Source organism: Leptinotarsa decemlineata, unplaced genomic scaffold (genome assembly GCF_025532065.1).
Source record: "Leptinotarsa decemlineata unplaced genomic scaffold, Ldec_3_MD MMD2_tig00000133_RagTag_RagTag, whole genome shotgun sequence".
NCBI classification, from domain to species: domain Eukaryota; kingdom Metazoa; phylum Arthropoda; class Insecta; order Coleoptera; family Chrysomelidae; genus Leptinotarsa; species Leptinotarsa decemlineata.
The window spans coordinates 4,821,390-4,839,953 of NW_027412542.1; the positions used below are offsets into that span (position 1 = coordinate 4,821,390).

General features: G+C 35.3%; 1 protein-coding gene across 3 annotated transcripts in view; it reads right to left on the reverse strand.

Annotated features, from left to right (window-relative positions):
• LOC111511365 (WD repeat-containing protein 47) overlaps positions 1-18,564 on the reverse strand; it is a 136,465-nt gene that overhangs the window by 77,888 nt on the left and 40,013 nt on the right. The window contains exons 1-3 of one of the 3 annotated variants that reach the window (XM_023167412.2): positions 13,034-13,177; positions 853-957; positions 626-689 (exon numbers count right to left, since the gene is read on the reverse strand). In XM_023167412.2, coding sequence (XP_023023180.1) covers positions 626-689; positions 853-957; positions 13,034-13,089 — 225 coding nt within the window. In that variant the 5' untranslated portion in view covers positions 13,090-13,177. Of the gene's footprint in view, positions 1-625; positions 690-852; positions 958-8,512; positions 8,660-13,033; positions 13,178-18,564 lie in introns of those variants that run through there. The other 2 variants (XM_023167405.2, XM_023167378.2) reach the window with 2 other exon arrangements.

Below are 18,564 nucleotides of genomic sequence, written 5' to 3' on the forward strand. Positions count from 1 at the left end.
TAAATCTTATTTTTTCTTTATATGTTTTTAGATAGTAAACAAATGCTGATACCTAACCTCTCAATCAGCTCACTTTTTTCCTTTTTGCGGACGCCCATGAAGTTTTAACCACCTTTTTAATTGTTCACAATTATGAGCCTCATCTGAATTATAAAAAAGTGAAGCACCATCAATGGTTTTTTCCAATAATTTATTTGTTTGTAGAGATAATATTCCTTGCCCAGCCAATGTTGATTAAAACAGTACGAATGTTTTGAATTACCGCCATTTCAATATGATAGCTACGCTTGCGCTCGTCTTATGATGAAAAGGCCTATACGAAAGCTTTAAGTTTTCTGTAGCTCTCATAGATGGCGTGTTCTTAAGGGTAGATGTCATTACCTTTTCCTATTGTCATTATATCCGAACTCCAACAAAGTTTCTTCGACTAGTAGTAGGAACCAGATTTCAAAAATTAATTATAAAAGGTAACAATAAATATCTAAGAAACTACACTAACACTTTTGCTAGAAACATAACTTGCTCGCTGGCTAAGTTCTTTGTAGCTACCTACTTGCACTTTCAAGAAGACTTATTATTATGGCGGTAATAAAAATGAGACAAGATGAGAGTACAAGAGACTTACCTTAACTGCATCGTAGATCCCGTCGTGATGGGTTCGTGTTTTAGTTTCTAAAGGCCTCTCTCCCCTATAAAAAAATCAAATCATTATCAGAAAACCATCGACACTGAAACTTTACATGTATAATAATTATAATAAATTCATATCTGCTCTCAGTATGACCCTGAGACCTCCAGGCCGGTTGTGATATCTACAAATAACGTAATAATGATATAATAACTATGACTTACCTGTGTAAGTCGGCGAGCCCATTTCCATTGATGGTTGACTTCGATGGTTGTGAGCCTCTATCTACCACTGAGCTGGCACTGTATGGTTTGTTCAGACTTTGTTTACTGCAAAAACAAATTCAAGAAAATATGTCAATAAAACTAATTTACAAATCTAATTCCACCTAATGGGAAAAAAGTTATTCTTTTCCTACTAGTTTTTTTAGGAGAATTTCTAACAACGGATGTTAAACAACCCATGTTAATGCTGGTCTAAATACCATTTTCGTACCAGTGTGAAGGCAGCCATGGCTTTCAGCCACGAATTGGGGGAATTTACCATTAACGAAAAGGAATGCGCCACCATTGGTCGTTAAAATTCATAGCTGGCCATGAAAAGTTGTCTTTTACAATAATAATTTCATGGCCAGCCATGAAAGGATGGTTTTCAACGTTTTCAATAATACCTTCACAGTCCTCGGTTTTGTCGCAGAAAAATACACCTCCTGCAACCCCTTTCATCATGTTGAATAAAAAAAATAATAAAAAAAGTGGTAATGGAAGGGGTTGCAGGGTGTGTATTTTTCCGCAACAAAATCGAGGACCCTAAAGGTATAGAACACGCCGAATATCTTCGTTTCATGTGAAATTATTCCCAGCAGCAAACATTTCTCAAAAATTATGATTTTTTTATCAAAATGATGGAAGGGGTTGTACTTTTGATGCACTGTTTGGAAGCTTTGGTGTGGTAACTAATATTACTGGAGTTTCTTCCCAACACCAAAACGTTATTTCAACACCTCGACACGTGTTTTGATCACCAAGTGATCATCTTCAATTTGATCTTCTTCTTGAAGATGATCACTTGGTGTTGAAATAACGGTTCGGTGTTGGGAGAAAACTCCAGTAATATTAATTTCTCTTGTGTTCAGAGGCGGGGTACCTACTCTTCATTTCGTGGTTCCAATGTAGACCTACCCGCAGCTACAAGGAATCTGGTATATCCCGGGTGTTGGTAAAGGTTCTCTGAGGTCCTTAGCTGACCTAATACTTTGTCTGTTAGTTTCTGTTAACCTACATATTGGTTCCACGTCGTGTTTTTCTAAGATTCTCCCAATCGAAAAAGGGAAGCTTTTCCCTTGACCAGCCTATCTGGGGTTACTTTGGTGTTCTCTCTCCTGGGTCGTATGGCCTGCTCGAATTCTCCGTCGCCGTACCCATTCCCTTTCAAGGCATTTTTGACTCGGGGCCCAGAAGACAAGACGCCAAAGTAACCCCAGCTATCCGGTTACAGACCGGATAGGGAGAATCTCAATAAAATACGCAAGAAACCAATATTGAAGCCAACAAAAACTATCAGGCAAAGTCTAAGGTCAGCTGAGTACTCCAGACCAGCTGCAGCAACACCAGGGGTAAACCGGATTCCTTGTAGCTGCGGGTCGGTCTGAATTGGAACCACGAAAAGAAGTGTAGGTACCCGTATTTCTGAACACAAGAGAAATTGTCGACTCGGAAGAATCGACATATCAGCAGTAGCCGAACATGATATCAACGAAGAAGACACAGTATCCCATTCGAAGATACAGTAATACTCCATAAAACTAAAAATTACTATAGAGAGGCAATAGAAATTCAAAAACACAGGGATGATTTCAATAAAAAGGAAAATCAATGAACATTAATGGGATCTGGCTACAATTCCTTAGAGATACACATACAAGGTCACGTAATCCAATAAAGATAAACCAGTCAACGCCACTAACAATAATATAAAACAAAAGTCAGATACCATCAGCCTCGAAGTTACAGCGTTACACATCGCCTTTGATTCTGCCTACAGCAGTAGTAAACGAAACGTCAGACATAAAACTACAGACAACGGCCAGAAAACTCTGTCATTTCTTGGCGAATTTCTTTAATATTGGGCAAAAATTATTGGATGCGGAAGTGAAAGATATGGGGTGAAGAGATAAACAGTTTCACGAAACTTAGGTCAATAGGGAAAAACAGAAGATCGTTGCGTTCAAGGGTGATGAGGTTGAAGAACATTACTGAAGAAAATAAAATTATTATCAGTTCGGATCCTGTTCTTCATAAGATTAAAAAAAGGTGATGTACAGCTTGAAGCAGGTGATGTATTTGAATAAAATCGAGAGACAATAGAGGATTTGTGAAGGAGGCGATAATGAAAGATCGTTTGATAATAAATAGCAGCCTTCAAGTTTTTCCTTAGGTCTATACCAAGTCTATTATATATTTATATCAACATTGTTGCTATAATTGTCATTTCAAATTGCTGCAAAAAGGATACTGATATAATATGAATGACTGAAATTGGACATAGATGCACGTCATTCGGGTTACGTAAGCCGATACGGTTTCCTTGCTCGAAGATACATCGAATCCATTCGTTATAGAATAGCTCCTTCTCCTCCCCCCCCCCCCCGAGGCTCATACAAACTAATTAGCCTGATGTAGTCCTTCTCAAAACGATATTTGTCGTGGAGTTTTCAGCTCCTGGCGAGACAAATATCGTCAGAAAAGAGGAGGAAAAACGGATAAAATATCAAGATTTTCTCTTGGAACTCTGCAAACTCTATCCAGATCACTCTGTCAAGATGGTTGTTCTGATTATTGGAATCCTTGGTGGAATGATGCCCACTCTACTCTCGAATCTTAAAAGCATACCGGCTTGCCGCACTAAGGCAGAAATCTTAGCCGGACAGATGCAGAAGGCTGTCATTCTTGGCTCATTGCGCTTGCTCAGGGCACATGATTATCGGACCCGATGACTGGTCGCCAGATATTTCTTCGGCGCCAGCTTCCCAGGGTCGCCCAGGGTGATCCTCGCAAGATTGCATCCTTTGATTTCATCCCATCTCTTGAGAGATTGAGCATGAGTGTAACGTTTGGCTAGTTCCGCAATTGTCGATTTCATCAGGCTGTAGGTGATACTGGGTCCTAAAATTCTTAGTCCAGCCGCTTCCTTAGCTGAAGAGTCGGCAATGCGATTAGCTTTACTCCTGTCGTCAGGATAATGTTATTATCTACCGAGGCTTTGGCTAAATATTTGTGGCACTCTAGTACTAACCCTGAGGTAACGCGTTGTCTGTTCAAGGCTAATAGGGCTTGTCTGCTATCAGTGCAGATTGTTATGTTTTTGCCAGAAATTCATTTCCTGGTTATTTCTTTTGTGGCGATTGAGATACCAGCCAGTTTTGTTTGGACCACACTGGTATTTTTTCCTATTCCTCACTTAATCCTTAGGCTTAGTGATCTGGAGTACACTCCACATCCTGAGCCTTCTTTGATTTTTGAGCTGTCAGTATATATGCGTATTGCATTTGTAGCATCTGACTCAGTGTTCTGTTTTATTTGTATTTTGTAGGGTTTATTAAACACAAACCTCGGTTCAATTCTTAAAAGCGTGTACCACTTGTAAACATTTTTCTGGCTCAGAGTACAATCACCGTATGCCTCTGTCAACATTTCAAGTGTTTTTTTGGGAACATTCTTCCATTTTTTATACAAAATTTGATGTAAATTCTTTGATCCACTTTTTTCAATAGCAGAAAATCGCCGAACATGCAAAACACTACTAACTTTCATGGCTCTCACCAACAAACTAAACATGCTAAATAGCTGAAATTGTAAACATATGTTCCATACGAATGTACCAACATAAAAAAATCGCTAATCGAATGTATGCAGCCCGCGAAATTTGAACATTCACCTTATTTTTTGACCTGTCAAGTATACTAGCACTCATAAAAATAATTACATGAATAATAAATAACGCGAGGCAAAATAACATAAACTTTTTGTTTATTTTTTTTTGTTATAACTTAAAAGGTGGCCTTTATAAATTCTACAATTTTTCATGTTTGTAGTCCAGAAGTCAACGTGAAAAATATTTCAAAATTCAATCCATGGAAGGAAATAATGATTTTATTCGAAAGCAACTGACTAAATTTGACATGTGCTACTGGATATGCTCGGTTGCTCAGCTGAAAACTTAATTGGACATAAAACATGATAATACTCTTAGGACTAACGACAAAACATACTGTATCAATTACCGTTTTGCAAAGATGAATTATTTATTTGACAGTGCTTGCATTCTTGTGGAAATTTTCCATATTCAATACGAACTTTATTTACAAAACATTAATTAATAGTATAATATTCTGAAGTGACTTTTCAACAATTAATTAAAAGAACACGGCCAGTAATCTCTAAAATATCATTGAAATATTATTTTATTCACTTTCAAAACTGGCCTAGATGCAGATATCTATTACAACTTGATTGCTAGAAAAGAGGAAGAACATCACATTCACCTATTAGTTGACAAAATTATATAACCGGATTAGAAATTCTGTGATACAGCACTTTGTGTTTCCTAATTGTTATGCAGGGAATCTGAGGCAATTGTCTGTAATGATAACAATCTTTATATAAAAATATAAGATTAACTAATTGAAGCAATGCCAAGCTTGTGCTGGAAGATGAAATACAATAGAGGAAAAGTAATAGTATTTTGCAACTCGGTATCGGCACTAATAATAATGGATAACAGTCACTTTCGGGTCAAAAACCCCCCTGTGTCGTTAAGATACAAGAAGAGCATTAAGTAAATTCAACGGCTATATGATATAAAAGTTTTACAAATTCATCAACAAATTACAACACAAAAATTATCACTTAGGTAGAAATTTTTAGAAACGTCTTAAAATAACTACGAGTATTTATGATATGAGTGTTAAAAGTAAGGTTTTATTATGTGAGTAAAAAAGTTTGCGATACGAGCGTAGCGAGTTGAGCAATTTTACAAACAAAATAAAACTTACTTTCAACACAAATATCATACAAAGTTTTTCGTACAACTGTCCTGTTTCCATAATAAAATATATAATTTAATATTTCTACAAAAACACATTTTGACATCTCTTGTCAGTAAACTATTTTCATGTTATCGCATTTGTTGTGAAGTGGCCGTGTCAGGTGAGGCCGAATCACTTGGTTACCAACAAACAGTATTGTTTACAGCTTACGCGTTTTATTTTAAAGTCCCATTTAAAGTTCTTGCCGGTGTTTAATGTCTTGCATAATGAAGAACAATAGTGACGATATTGAAGAGGCTGCAGAAAGAGCTTCAATTAGGAATGTTCCTCAATTTGGATTATACAGCAAATGCAAGTTTGAACAAAATAAAATAATTTATACGTACCTAGATATTCTACTTTAAAAAAGGAAAATTATCTTTATAAATCAACAATTGAGGCAAAATATAAATTATAGTTCAATATCACCTCCACAAGCCACATAAACAACAGTTGATTTGTTATTTATTTATATAGAGGAAGATAGGTTAGGTGCACAAAATGTCATATGTCACAGAATGTCTCGCAACTCGGAACATAAGTAAACAGAACAGCACGCATGTCATCTTTGTTTGTCTCATACAGGTAACAGATTCATTGTCCTTTATTAGCTACAACCGATGTTGCCAAATGGTGAAATAGAAACGAATCCCTTTAAATGTTGAATGCATTATTTTATTCCTCTTTTTTGAATATTTAAATAATTTTTTAAAGAAAAATGTTGAAATGATAAGTTTAAAATGCGTTGTTTTAGAGCTCTTTTATGAAAAATACTTGATTTTCGTCAGGAGGAACATTCCCCATTGAATTGTTACCAAAAAAATTGGCTCAGCAGTACAACACCGCGTATTCTAATTTTCTTAGCTGGTGTAGACTTTAAAACTTCGAAGAAAATTTCAGCGAAACCGTTTTCTTAGCCTACCTAAAAGAGAAATTAAAAATATGGAACTCGTCAACATTGTGAAAAATTGCCAAAGAAAAAAGTTGTTTAGTTTCCAATTCATACCCTTGCTCGAAATTTGACTCTACTGTTATTTCGACTTTTTTTAATTTTTTTAATTTTTGGAATCTTTCGCTCTATTGAATCGAACGAAACATGATTCAAATTTCATAAGTTTGATGGATACGAGACTTCAATGTCATATCTTGCCCAGCATATCTGCAGCATTAGGAGTGTACATCTCTGTATTCCTATTAGATTATTTTTTTTTTCTTACATGTTTTTACGTTCAAATTAATAATTAAGTTCTGACTTGTGAATATGTAAGCGAATTGTTGTTAACTATAGATATATTTTTATATCTTGAAATTTTACCATTTTATATAATTATAGAACCTTAATTTATTTGTTTAGTTCCACACAAACTTGCTTAAGGAGTATTTTTCGCATTTATTTCTATTTCACATTGAATACATCAATGACTGTCAAAAATTAAGATATGTTTGTAGAAATAAATTGTATCCATTTATTTGTTTATTTATTGGCCTGTTACCAGAAAAAGAAATAAATACACCTCCAAACAAAAGTTCATCTAGTTTTTTTCATGTCTTTGTTAAACTGATTCGGATTTTTTTAGCAGATTTTTACTCCATTAACTGCAGTTTACACCCAACAGTGTGACTGTTGGATGTGGTTATCGAGCAAATAATAACTCTTTTTAACTTAATTTCATAAATCTTATAATCTAATTCTTTATTTTCGTCATTAGATGTGTAAATAACATTAAACCAAAATAACTGTAATCAAATTTTAAACAAAACATCATAACATTTATTGATTTATTCCAACAATCTTATAAAGAACCCGAATTCATCATTCAGTATGCCTTCCTTTCCGTTCTATACAAATTGTAGTTCTTTCATCCACTGACTTTGTGGCATTTTTAATAAATAGGGAATTTATGTTAGCATAACACTCCCGAATGGTATTCTCTGAATTTTTTTTATTTGCAAATGGACTGTGCCTATACACATTTTGTTTCGGATATTCCCACAGAAAAGAGTCCATCAGATATAAGTCCGGTCATCTTGGTGGCCAATAATCTTCCCAATCTCGTCCTACCACTTTGCACCAAAACATCTGGCTGAGACACTGTTTCACTTCTACCCTTTGGTGGATCGGTGCCCCGTCAAGCTGACACCACAAATTTCGTCTAACACTTAGAGGCAGATTATCCAAAACTTTAGACAACTAATATAAATGAAATTTCTGTACACGTCTGCGTTCAAATTTCCTCTGAAAAAATATGGTCCAATTATTTGGTTATGTAATAACACAACACATTTGTCTTGAATGAATATTGGTCACGTGTTAGGAATCACACGTTAAAAGGTAAGACCTCGTTAGTCCTTAGCACGTACAAGTTTCTCAACTTCTGAGAATTGTCGTTCAAATAAGGGGCGACTGCTGATTAACGGAAAAACAGATTTTTTTATTACAAAGTTTGGATTATTGTTGGACCACCAGCGACAATTTTGGGGGCTAGGTTAGGTTAGGTCCAAAGTGAGCGGGTCTATTCGACCCACCACCGCAACCCACAAGGGTTTATTGTGGCTCACACCTATTCACACTCGGCCAAATAAACCCAGCTTCTTAACGAAGCCGATTAGTTTGTATGGCGAGTGGTCTTTCAGGTCAGATAGAAGGTGCCTAACAAAACATGCATTGCGAAGAAAAAATGAAATTGGGTTTTGTTCATCTAATGCATGTAACACTCCAGAAACATGCAAAAATTGTGTGTTATGAACTGAATTGCATTCATTAAACAAGGCGATACGAAAAATTAAAAGAAAATTACCTGCACACTCCGCACAAATCACAGTTATCACCGTACCAAAAATATTCAGAATACTCATGAATTTTTGTTTGGAAGGGCGACTTCAGATATTTGTTGTAATACATATTCGTTAAAACAAAAATGGAAACACTGCCCTCGATAAATAACACTATGAAGTTGCAGAGAACTGACTAATTCAGTCAGAAGTTTGTTTATGCGTTTTAGTCACGTCTCTGAAATAGGACAATTAAAATGATGAGCCATGAAATTTATTAATTGGTCTTTAATTGTTGCCAAATCGGTTGAAGAAGTGCTACAATTGATAATTAAAACGTGAAATGCGATTGTTCGATATTATTTGAGAAACTCAATCGGTGACAAAGACAATAGGAACGTAAAAAAAACTACGTTGTGCTGATTTCTCAACCTACAAATAACATTGGTTACTTGTGTATTTTTAGCGATGAAAGTGGGACCTTTTGGTGGGCAATGATAATTTGTTATTTAATTTAATGATATTTTCATGCATTAAAATTTGTAATAATCAAGAACAAATGATAATTCTGAACTGTGGTGTTGAATAGTTGATGACAGGGCTATCCTAAAATTATTCTAGTTAAACTATGAGTAATACTACTGATAGATGAAATAAATAAAAACACTTTTGTCTAAATACCACTGGAAGATTTTATTTATACTACCGGTTTCGGGTTTAACCCCATTATCAAGTTTTATACTTTATAATGGGGTCAAACCCGAAACCGGTCGTATGAATTAAATCTACCAGTGGTGTTTAAACAAAAGTGATTTTATCCATTTCATTTAAGTGATCATGAATTACCATAAAGTAAACAAGTCATCAATCACACACTACTAATAGAATTAGATAATCTGGCATGTCGAATGCCACTTCCACAAAAACAATATGGAAGTGGCATTTAGGCCACATGCCAGGTTGTCTAATTTCCTTTTTAATGCCAAAGATGAAGTGGACAAGATGGAGAAACCTGGAGTTTATCAGCTTAAGTGTCTGTTATTACCGACAACGGTTGTATAGGTGTGTAAGGGTCCATTCTCATTCCCATTCGCTTGAAAATGTCCTTGTAGGACGAAACTGCAGTTAAGTTACAAATACAAGTGATATAAAAAAACATGTGAAGTTTTAATTCTCATTTTTCACGTAATATTTAATTTATGATGTACCGTCATTATTCCTTTCAGGGAACGTTGTACGTGTGTATGACTTCTTTTTCTTCTTCCGCTTAATTTTGGTCCCAGCTTCCAGATAGCGCTATTATGACCAGTACTCTTTTTATTATAGTAAAAACTATAATAAAAACTTTGTCCGGGGAGTGCAGAAGTCTTGCTTTACGCAATACTGCACCCAATTTTTTTCTTCCCAAATTGTTAATATTTGATAGGCACGTCTTTCTACGGCGAACATATACATACATATAAAATCAACGTCTTCTTCATTGAAAGATTATCCGTTATAATCCTACTCCCACGTGGACATCCGGTCCACCCCGGCCTCCAACCGGCGTGAATAAGAGCACTATTTATTTACAAACACTTAAACGATGTTTATTGACACTATTTTTAATCAATGCATACACGTTATAAAACGGCGGACATTCACAACATGAACTGAGTTCCATCCCCAACAATGGCATCCGCGTACCTTCTTTGTAGACGGTCGCTATCGGCACGTCCGTCCACCACCATGTCAGAAACGAAAACCTCCACATGTGTATGACATATGACTCTATAGTATTTGAAAACAATTTCTCGATAAACCCCTATACTGGTAAGACTTATTGTCATCTGTCATTTGTCAAATGTAGAAAGAGCTTTCTTAATTATTTTATGGTCTCGCCCACTAGATGTGCGTTTGGTAAAATAAAAAAGGGTAAGTGCGACGAAGAGAGAGAGAGAGAGAATTCTCAAGTCTCTTTCTAGATTTGGGGAGCTGTACCTTCAATATGACTCTCTCTCTCTCTCTCTCTGTCTCTAGATTTATTGAACGTTACTTCCTCTCGGCGCGTTTGTCTATCCTCCTCCTATCAGAATTGAGAGGAGCTTCGTCGGGGGGGGGGGGGGGGGCAGCGGTCTTGCTCGAAGCAATGCTGCCACTCCTTTGTTATTAAAACTTAATATTTTTTGTTGAGTCGCCTCCTGCTCGGGAGACTTTTTGACTTTTTACACATATGATTGATGCAATCCAGTCCCTAAGTGGACATCCGGTCCACCTCGGCCTCCAACCGTCGTGAATGAGAGTGCTGTTTCTCTTCAACACTTATCAAGACTTTTCATAAAAAATGCGTTATTGGTGGTACGTTCTATAAAATCTTTGAAATTTGATGAACAATAATTTGATTCTAAAGAACGACTATTTTATGAATCTCTTTCAAAAACTAACAATGAAGAAATGTCTGTGTAATTTCAGTTATGAAAATTGAAATTCTACATTCAGTAAACGCAAATCAACTTCCAAAACGTAAATATTTGGCCCTTTTAACCATTTCCACTACTTCAAGGCTCAATATGATAAATTTTGTTCAAATAACATAAAAAAATTATCCTTATTGCAGGCATATTTAACTACTCCACCAAATTTCTAATAATAATAAATGTTCTGTACTTCCCCCGACAACAGGGAGGCCGTGGACTTTTGAGTTTGAGTGTCTACATGGCAGAATGGTACTAGATATAGCATGTAGTCGTCAGGAGATCGGATCCCCTTCTCTGGATGGTCCGTGAACATGAGAGTGCAGGAATTGGAGCATTTCTCTTTAGGCCAGCTGCCCGAGCAGCTGATGAACATGGTTTAGTTTTCGACACTGAACGAGGTGAACACAACTCTGTCACCGAGTTGGAACGCTTTCAGCAAAAAGCTCATATAAAAGCCGCAGAGATCACCTCAATTCTTCGGAAACACAAGTATAAGCCAATGCATGGGGTCTTCTTCAATAACGTTGGAGACCTTGGCTTATCAAATCGCCTGACTTTCGCTTTCCTCAGGTCGACTAGGCTGGAATAGGAAACTGAGGGGTTCATCATGGCTTGCCAGGATGGTATTTTCAACCGCAGTCGCGTGATGGATATAGATGTTCCTGACACAAAGTGCAGTGCCTGCCGCGAGGCGCCCGAGACCCTAATGCACTTGCTATCAGCATGTCCAGCATATGCGGTCTCGTCCTATATCCATCGACATAATGCGGTCCTAAGAGTGCTATATTACTATCTATGGCACTCTTACGGTATTGACGAGACACCGGTGTTGCCCTACGCTCCGGGGGATATTGAATCCATTGTGAGGAACGAAAGTACCGAATTTATTGGAACTATTCATTCCCCACCCTCAGGCTCATACAAGCTAATAAGCATGATGCAGTCCTTATCGACCACTAGAGCAAGACGATATTTGTCGTGGAGTGTTCAGCTCCTGGCGAGACGAATATCGTCCAAAAAGAGGAGGAAAAACGGATAAAATATCGAGATCCTCTCTTCGAACTCCGTAGACTCTATCCAGACCACTCTGTCAAGATGGTTGTTCTGATTATTGGAGTCCTTGGTGGAATGATGTCATCTCTACTCTCGAATCTTAAAATCATACCGGCTTGCCGCACTAAGGCAGAAATCTTAGCCGCACAGATGCAGAAGGCTGTCATTCTTGGTTCATTGCGCTTGCCCAATAATCACTTACCCCACGTGGTGGGAAATGGTCGTTGGTTGATAATGCTGGCGCGCCCTCCCGAATGTATCGGGACTTCGGGGGATAGGGCCTGGTCAGCGCAAAGTACGGTGAAAAATAAATAAATGGTCTTTATTTTATGTTGGCGAAGTTTAGCAAAGCGCTATTATTCCATTCAACCACGTTTGAAAAAAAAAAAAAACATTACAAAAAATAAATGGCAATTTCAGGACAAAAGTAAAATGAAATTCAAATATTTATGTTCGGATCACTGTTGACTGAGCAATTAAGTTTTCTTTTGAATAGGGGTAGTGATCTTGATACGTGAAGGATCGTTCAAAGACAGAGCTGTTGTGATTCGAAATGTCAAAATTATTATTAAATTTAAGGTGATGACAAAAAAATAATGAATTGGGATACCATTGGATATATAATTGAAAAATTTTCGTTAAATGAAAGTGTTTCTTCCCTTGAAAATGAAAATGACAAAAAAATAATGAATTGGGATACCATTGGATATATAATTGAAAAATTTTCGTTAAATGAAAGTGTTTCTTCCCTTGAAAATGAAAATGACATATGTCTTTCTGATTTTTCATATTATTTCCTGGACGGCAAGATATCAAATTGACACTCTGTTAACGCCACCAAATACCAAAATACCATATAAATCACTTTTAAAAATAGAAAAAATTCAATGAATTTTTTTAATATTAGTAAACTAGTTTCCCAAAGATCAAATATAAATCAGATTCCTAATAATATTTCAACATACAATCCATCAGAAAACGTATTTGACATTCTACGAACTATGGTGGAACGAACAAAAAACGGAAACGAATATTCACCTTCTACACTTGCAAAACTTCCGTAGTTTTTTCGGAACACTCCAGTAAAAATCCATGTTTCCGTTACATAATCCTGTTCACCGACGGCGAATTTAAAATCCGACTGCGTGCGTTACTATTTCATCGCGAAAACTAACTCCATTCGATATTAAGCCGTTAATAAGTAATAACTCACTAAAACCTGTCGTGGTCTTTTTATTGTGAGTAATGAGAAATGAAATATTTAATTATTTTGTTCGGTCGATTTAGTTGTTTTACAGAGGTCGCTTGAATTCCTGTTCTTTGCTGAATAGGTTGCATTTACTGAAAGAATTATTACTTAAGAGCGCTGAAGCATTTGAATAATGTATTTATAGTATTAATGGACGTAATGAGAAAAAATTTCATCAGAATTAGAAAGGGAATGGAATTTTCAAGGCATTTGTACCATAAACAGAATGTATGACTCTGTGTGTTGCAAAACGACGGATGCAGGTACCTACTTGTTTTCCGGCAAATCGTAGAAGAAACATCCTCAGGCACTTTGATTATTAGTCAAGGAATTCATTACAGGGTCTTAACATTCAAATACAAGTCATTTGAATGATTTTTTCAAACCTTCTGACTGAATGTGAACAATATATTGGGCGATATCTAGGTTCAATAATTTAAAAGACATACTTTAGGAAAACATTGATTATTTACAGAAATGTAAGTCAGCCTTTCATAATGATTAGAACATGTGCCAGTGTGATAATTAATTGGACAATATGTTAACACACCCAAAATACTGTTACTTGTAACTAATTATTGAAAGCTCTTTATAATGATGGGCAGAAGATACCAAATTGACCTAATTTACAATCACAAACAACACCATTTATTGGATATGCCAGAGTTAATTTTGTGAGGAGAGGATTTCAATGAAGAACTTTATAGTCAAATCCTCTACCTCATATCTTCTTCCTCACCATATAATTTACCCTAAAAACTGCTTTACCTTTGGCTATCGATTCAGTATCACCTTCCAAATAAGAGATTATTTCAATCAACATTTTTCTAAAATAAAGTTTTTGCTTGCCAAACATCCCATAAGTTGATGAATTACCAATTACAACAGTGAATTCTGGGGATATTCAGTTCCCAAGATCGAAACAGTGTTACATTAGAGTTATGTCATTAGTAAGTCTTGGCATTGTTAAATGCCAAGACTTACAGTGGTGAATCACTTTTTTAATCAAGTTTTGTTTATCTGAAAACTTACAGCTAGAGACTAAAGATTTCTATTAAGTAAACTTCGATACCTTCTACACAATGTTGAAATGGATTTTTTTTTGTGAAAGTGTATATTTTCAGTTTGCATAGCCGCATTCTTACTATATATCTTCATCGATTTTTAAGAGATTATCTTAAAGGAACAATACTGAATTTCATTATGAAGAAAACAGAATTGAAACTTTCTATTTTATCAACACTTTTATGTGTAACTAACGTTACCTATACAATAAATTGGAAAATGTCTTTATAGGACAAAACTGCAGTAACTTTGGTTATAAATAAAAGTGGTAAAAAGCATAGAAAGTTTCAATTCTCTTTTCTTCATTATGATGTCCTACCACGTAGTAACGGCTACATCCATCAATTTATTGAATTTCATTAGTTCAGGCTTTCATTGTCTAATGAGATATAAAATGATTTCAAATCTCTGAAAGAATCAATGAAATTAAAATGAATAGCTGAGAATAACAATTATATTAAGCGAAAAACCCTGAAATGAAATTACAATAAAATAAAATACAAGTAACAATTGAAAATTGAACAGTCATCACCCGAAGACGATTGTGGATACTAACAATCGAAACGTCGTGAAGTCACTTAGCTTGAAATCTTTTACATTTCATCAGTTCGGACTTCCATTGTCTAATATGATATAACCTGATTTGAAATCCCTGAAAGAATCTGTAAAAACTTTAAAAGATTAGCTGAAAAAACAATTTTATTAAGCAAAAAACTTAAATTTCAATGAAGTAACATACAAGCAACAACCAAAAAAAAAGAACTATTAACAGGAGCTGAAATCTTTTGATTTTTTAATTTTTTTTATTGTTCAATTTTCAATTGTTGCTTGCATTTTATTTTATTGTAATTCCATTTCAGGGTTTCTGCTTGATATAATTGTTATTTTCAGCTATTCATTTTAATTTTATCACTTACCAACCATCAAACATCCATTTTAATATATTAGATAACATACAAGCAACAACCAAAAAAAAGAACTATTAACAGGAGCTGAAATCTTTTTATTTTTTTTGTTTAATTTTCAATTGTTGCTTGTATTTTATTTTATTGTAATTCCATTTCAGGGTTTTTGCTTGATATAATTGTTATTTTCAGCTATTCATTTTAATTTTATTGATTCTTTCAGGGATTTCTAATCATTTTATATCATACTAGTACCATGTTGCTGTATCGCTGTTGTTCCAATGTTTTGACAGAATCAGAATCAACGAACTTAGGCGTGCGCAGCGTTATAGAACAGAACTTTAAAAAAAAAAAATTCTACAGCGCCATCTAGTGTCGAGTTACAGAAAAATTGATAGCCTAAAAACCTTCTCTATAAAAAATTACTTATACATGTCAAGTTTCATCACAATTGGTTGAGCGATATAGAAGCATCACTTACCAACCAACCAACAAACGTCCATTTTCATATATTAGATTAGACAATGGAAGTCCTAAGTCGAGTAGCCACTACTCAATTCAGAAATTTGTAAGTTAATATATTATTATGAAGATCTCTTCAACACTACATTCTACAACAGATGAATCCCTTTAGTTGGCTCAAACATTTTTCAATAATCTCCCATTCTTTAATCAAAAAGTTATTATAATCAACTTCTTCGGGAGATTGAGTGCTACCACACAGTGTTATCACTCAAGAAATAATATCATGAACAGAATCACAGAACAGAGTGGTGCACCTAACATTATTTTTCACTTGATCACAACTTTCTTGAATATGAGATTATCCTGCACGGACTCTGGTAACTATGCATTTATGTGTGATGTTATCATTATGTCGCACTAAATGATATAACTGATGAATGCTCTTGTCACTTTTTCACAATCATGTTCCCAATGTCTAAAATATGATGGTGTTGATAGATTTGAAATCTATAGAAGAACGAATGAAACGAAAATTAATTGAATATTGAAATTATTATTGAAAATACTAAAAATAATCGGAACAAAATATTCGGTTGAGTTAGTTAAAACATAAGTAATTTTAAAAAGGCCCTAATTAATCAAAACCCTAATTGATCATGCATTTTGGCTCAGTAACACAAAAGGAAAGTCTCGACAAGGAACTAGGACACGTCAGAAAAGATGGCAGATGACAGAATGGTTCCTCCAAAGAGGTGGTGGAACAGACTTTGGCCAGTAGGTGACAAGAGCCACATAAGGAAAATAGGCTATAACAACCAGTGCTGTTTCTTCCTTACGTCACAGGATTGACATTATCCGTAGCCGCCTCACAAAAACCAAGCCACCAAACGCTGACTGCGATTCCGAAATTTGGAATTAACGGATACCATGTGAGTGTGGCAAATCTTATATTGATGAAAGTCCGCATCAACAAGTACAAAAAAAACACCCAGCAACAATTTGAATAGGGAAAGTAGTGTGACACATCCTTAAAAAGGTAATTTCATAAGGACTTCAGCCATGTCAATTTTAGCTACCTAACTTTCGATTTTGGCGCCTTCTTGCGGGAAAAAAAACTGTTCTGTATTCCCAAGTATGATACTTCATTCGAAAGCTAATTTGACATAAATTCGGTGACAATGCATTATGAAGTTTTTCCTGGGGAAAAAACAAGATGGCGGCTTCACAATAGCGGACAAGATTTGCAATTATGGTCCGATTTGATTCAAAATTGATAAGTGGTTGTTTTCAGGGTTGGAAATTATGAATTGTTTTTCAATGCAAAAAATCAAGATGGTGGCTCAAAATGGCGGACGAAATTTGTAATTATGGCTGTGTTGGCACATTCATTATTTTTGAAATAATATTCAATTATTTCTACCCTATCCTGAATAGAATAAACCATTTTATTTCACTCGTTAATGTACCTGACGTACTACTGTCAAGAAACTGACACAAATAAGTACTGAGACAAAACGTTTTTTATTATACCAATACATAGGCGTAGTAAGTCAATTGTTATTCCAAAGGTACGAATGTCATCAAATAACTTCAGAAATGCTCAAAAACATCAAACGGCGTTTCGAGAATAACTTCAACTCATTTATGGCAGTTCATGGCGAACACTTTGAGCACCTACTGTGAATTAAAGTAGTTTGCTATGATTGGATTATGTAACGTTTTCAATTGTCGTTCTTTTTTCGTGAATTGTTCACATTACCTTTCAAATAAAATATGAATTGAAAAACGAAACAGTTGTTTTTCCTGCAATAGAGCGCCAAAATGAAAAGTTAAGTAGCGAACACTCACATGTCTGAATTCCTTATGGAATTACCTTTTCAATGCTGTGTCACACTTCCACTTTCCATAATCAAATTGTATGAGTGACCAAGGGGTGGAAAGAGAAGTATGACAGTTGAGGTAACGATAGGATTCGTCCCGCTTGGATTTAAAATTGAGGTGTTTTTGCATTATGTTCATATCACATATGTTTTGAAGAATTCGTTTTCGGTGTCGGGTTAAATCGAACCATAATTACAAATTTCGTCAGCCAATTTGGAGCCACCATCTTGATTTTTTGCAATGAAAAACAATTCATAATTTCCGACCCTGAAAACCACCACTTATAAATTTTGAATCAAATCGGACCATAATTGCAAATCTTGTTCGCCATTGTGAAGACGCCTTTTTTTCCCCTAGAGAAACCCCATAATGCATTGTCACCGAAGTTAGGTAGCTATAGACATGGCTGAATTCCTTATAAAATTACCTTTTTAAGGATGTGTCACACTACTTTCCCTATTCAAATTGTTTGGGTGATAGTCACCGAGAGGTGGGGGAAGAGGTATGACAGTTGAGGTTATGATAGGAAAATGTTCCCTTTGGATTAAAAATCGACGTGTTTTTGCATTTTTTTTTCAAAACACATGTGTTTTGAAGATATTCGATCTGTTTCGTTTTTGGTGCCCCACCATGTATATTGTATATAGGAAAACCATGGCAATGATACCAAGGCAAAAATATATAATGAATATCACTTACCTGAGTAAACACCTAGAATATATTCCTATTTACCACCATTATACCAACATAAGAACTCAATAATACAGGGTGTAACTGAATAAGTGTAAAACATTTGAGGAGGTGATTCCTCTTCGAAAAAAAGATAGGATCTTTCATATAAAGAAACTTAATTGGAGCATCCCTTGTTAAGATACAGCCCCTTAAAGGGGGTACATAAAATTTGTATAACAATTTTTTTCACAAGCACTAAAAAAATTACAATATTGAAATCAACCTGACGTTTTGTACTACCAAAGAGACACTTAGCTAGAAATTTATTTGGT